This window comes from Phodopus roborovskii, unplaced genomic scaffold (genome assembly GCF_943737965.1).
Source record: "Phodopus roborovskii unplaced genomic scaffold, PHOROB, whole genome shotgun sequence".
NCBI lineage: Eukaryota > Metazoa > Chordata > Mammalia > Rodentia > Cricetidae > Phodopus > Phodopus roborovskii.
Window position 1 is genome coordinate 20195 of NW_026126408.1, and position 3915 is coordinate 24109.

The window sequence follows — 3915 nt, forward strand, 5'->3', positions numbered from 1 at the left end:
AGATGAGATGGGGATAGCACTGATAAAATGGATTAGGGTGTAGAGATGGTGGACTGCAGTAAGAAAGGGGCCGTGGAGCCTGGCAGCCCGGACCCCAACTGTAGTGGGTGATGGTTGCAATTACTTGATGTCTTGATTTCTCAGAGAGCAGCCAGGGACTGAGTAGGAAAAATGTAAAGCATCCAGAATGCCAGGTACACAGTGTTGGTGTTAACTGTCATTGTCATCCAACCTTTCTTGCCCTCAATTTGCTTTTCTGGGTAGCAGATCATAGACTGGGGCTAAATGGAAATGCAATAAATATTGTGGTCGTTTCCCCAAAATGATACCATGTGTGCTGCATTTTAGTGCATCCAGTTTTCATACTAACCCATTAAAGGACAACACTGCCAGTGGCCCGGTATACCAGTTTCATGATTCATGAACAGCACCATCTTGAATGTCTCAGACATTCAGCTCACAGAATACATTTTAGTAGTTTTTTTTTAACCAGCAGTTTTAGGTTTATAGAAAAATGCAACTTCCCAGACTCTACAGCACCCCCCACCCCACCCACACGGAGTGGAATGCTTGTCACATCCGAGGAAACTACAGCTGCAAAGCGCCATCATCACCCACTCATCCCACAGTGTCCATTAGGGACCCCTCTTGCTGTTGTGCATTCTTGGGTTTTGACAGATTTGCCACCCCTGATCAAACAGAATAGTTCCACTGTGCTATCCGCCCCTCTTACTGGCTCTGCCTATTCATCCTTCCGACCTTTTTTTTTCTTTTTCTTTTTTCTTCTTCCCTCCCTCCCTACCTTTCTCCCTCCCTCCCCCTTCTCTCTCTCTATCTCTCTCCTTCTTCCTTCCTTCCTTCCTTCCTTCCTTCCTTCCTTCCTTCCTTTCTTTCTTTCTTTCCTTTTTGAGACAATCACTAGCACAGGATAGCCTCCAACTCTACTTGAACTTCTGCTCTAGAGGGAGTGTGGGGCATCCGACTGGAAGAACTGACTTCCTTCAGAGAAGTGAGGGATGGGGGCCCAGAAGCTCTGAGAGCCTATGGTCACAAAAACCAGCAGCTAGGTCAGCAGGAAAGCCTTGGGTTAAGGGTTGTCTAAGTTCTCCTCCCTTTTCATCCTGTAACACCAAGCAATTTCCTTTTTCATCTGGAAGCTGAGACAAGTTGTTGGGGTAGGGCACAAGGTCACATCACCAACCGGGCAGTGCTCCTGGGAGTTAGGAACCCTTTCAGGTCTACTGGAGCCTAGGGCAGAAGGGATGTACCCAAGGAGTGTGCAGCTGCCTCTTGAGGGGCTTGGTGAGCAACAGGCTGCGGGTCCTCTTTCCCCTCTCACCTAGAGGTGCAGGAGGGACTAAGCAGCCTGAGTCGGTTTGGCCTTAAAGCTCTGGATTGTAAGCCCCTAAGCCCGCAGGCGCAGCCGGGTGGTGCTGATAGCTGTAGCACCCTGGCAGCCGCGGTGCACGTCTGCCCAAGGGTTAACTCGTTCTTGGGCAGCTGCAGTGCGTGTGGTGCGAAATCTCACCAGAAGAGGGTACAGTAGCAAAGCGTTTGACGTCAAGCTGGAATTCCTATTGTGTTTCGGAAAGGCTCTGGCAAAGCCAGTTCAAGTTCGCTCTCCGCACATCGTGCAGCTCCTGGGCCAACCCGCTGACGCCGCCTGCTCGCCCTGGAAGGAGGTCGCTACCCGCCAGGAGAGCCTGGTCCTATTCCGGAGGGAGCTGAAGCGACATATCCGGAGCTGTGGGTGGAGTCCTGAACACCGGAGGCCACCGGCGGCAGAGTCCCCTGCCGAGGTGCCTGGATGCCCGCGCACAGCCCCGTCGCTGCGGCCCCTGGGTGCATGGCTCCCCCGCGGTGCGCCCCAGTCTGCCTCCGCCCGCTGTGAGTGCCTTTCCCAGCAGGTGGCTGCTGTCCCGAGAGCCGCGCAGTGGCACGGCGGCGCAGGGAACCCGGGCTTGTGAGCGCACTGGCGGGGAGCATGGACGCGTCTGCGGAGCAAAGCCTCCCGGAACCAGAGCAAAGCCTCCAGGAGCCTGGCAGCCAGGACTCTGTGGCAGGCGATGATATTGAGATCGTGGTGAATGTGGGGGGGCGTGCGTCAGGTGCTCTACGGAGACCTGCTCAGCCAGTACCCCGAGACCCGGCTGGCGGAGCTCATAGACTGCTTGGCCGGTGGCTACGACACCATCTTCTCCCTGTGCGACGATTACGACCCAGGCAAGCGCGAATTCTACTTCGACCGGGACCCGGACGCGTTCAAGTGTGTTATCGAGGTGTACTATTTTGGGGAGGTCCACATGAAGAAGGGCATCTGCCCCATCTGTTTCAAGAACGAGATGGACTTCTGGAAGGTGGACCTCAAATTCCTGGATGACTGTTGTAAGAGCCACCTGAGCGAGAAGCACGAGGAGCTGGAGGAGATCGCACGCAGGGTGCAGCTCATCCTGGACGACCTGGGTGTGGATGCAGCTGAGGGCCGCTGGCGCCGCTGTCAGAAGTGTGTCTGGAAGTTTTTGGAGAAGCCAGAGTCGTCGTGCCCAGCGCGGGTGGTGGCAGTTCTATCCTTCCTGCTCATCCTTGTCTCATCCGTGGTCATGTGCATGGGCACCATACCCGAGCTGCAGGTGGTGGACGCTGAGGGCAACCGCGTAGAGCACCCGACACTGGAGAACGTGGAGACTGCTTGCATCGGTTGGTTCACACTGGAGTACCTGCTACGCCTCTTCTCATCGCCCAACAAGCTGCACTTCGCCCTGTCCTTCATGAACATCGTGGATGTGCTGGCCATCCTCCCATTCTATGTGAGCCTCACACTCACGCACTTGGGTGCACGAATGATGGAGCTGACCAACGTGCAGCAGGCTGTACAGGCCCTGCGGATCATGCGCATTGCACGCATCTTCAAGCTGGCCCGCCACTCCTCAGGCCTGCAGACCCTCACCTACGCCCTCAAGCGCAGTTTCAAGGAACTGGGGCTGTTGCTTATGTACCTGGCCGTGGGCATCTTTGTCTTTTCCGCACTAGGCTACACCATGGAACAGAGCCACCCTGAAACTCTGTTCAAGAGCATCCCACAGTCCTTCTGGTGGGCCATCATTACCATGACCACAGTGGGCTATGGTGACATCTACCCCAAGACCACATTGGGCAAGCTCAATGCGGCCATTAGTTTCTTGTGTGGAGTAATTGCCATCGCCTTGCCCATTCACCCCATCATCAACAACTTTGTCAGGTACTACAACAAACAGCGTGTTCTGGAGACCGCAGCCAAACATGAGCTGGAGCTGATGGAGCTCAATTCTAACAGCGCAGAAGGCAAACCGGGGGCTCTCGAAGTGACCTGGATACCCTGCCACCAGAGCCTGCTGCCAGAGAGGGGCCAAGCTGGGGCAGCAGGCTGAAGCTCTCCCATAGCGATACCTTCATCCCCCCTGCTGACAGAGAAGCACCATAGGACCCGACTCCAGAGCTGCAAGTGATGGCTTGGCTCCAGGGCAGGGACAGACTGACCTGTGGATGGACAGACCATTGGGTAGGCATGCCAGTAGGCATGTCTGTGGCTTCAAGGGAGCTTACCTGTGTCTCCCAGCCCTCCCTCCCCTGAACAGACACTACCAAGGCTGGGTAAGACTCCTTGTGTGCCAGTTGTCCAGGTATAAAGGGACTGGGGAGTGCAGGAGCCATGGGGCTATTGGAATAGCTTGGCAGAAGCCCACAGCTGCTTCCATGCCCCCTTCAACAAAACCTCCTATTCAGCATACCCTCCACATTGCTGGTTGTCTCAGGCTGGTTGTCACCCCAAGAGTGTCTCCTGCACACCCTAGTGCCAGGCCAGAAAGGAGGTGTGCAGCCCCAGAGGGAGTGGGGGGGTAGCTATTTTTAGTTGAGAGCTAATTAAAGAAGAGCAGC

General features: G+C 55.3%; 1 protein-coding gene across 1 annotated transcript; it reads left to right on the top strand.

Annotated features, from left to right (window-relative positions):
- Positions 1-1949: 1949 nt before the first annotated feature.
- Positions 1950-3546, top strand: LOC127219987 (potassium voltage-gated channel subfamily F member 1-like). Its single transcript, XM_051181620.1, is given in 4 exon segments — positions 1950-2092; positions 2094-3324; positions 3327-3433; positions 3435-3546. Coding segments are annotated over 4 exon segments (1497 nt in total). The 5' UTR covers positions 1950-1984; the 3' UTR covers positions 3486-3546.
- The last annotated feature ends 369 nt before the right edge of the window (positions 3547-3915 follow it).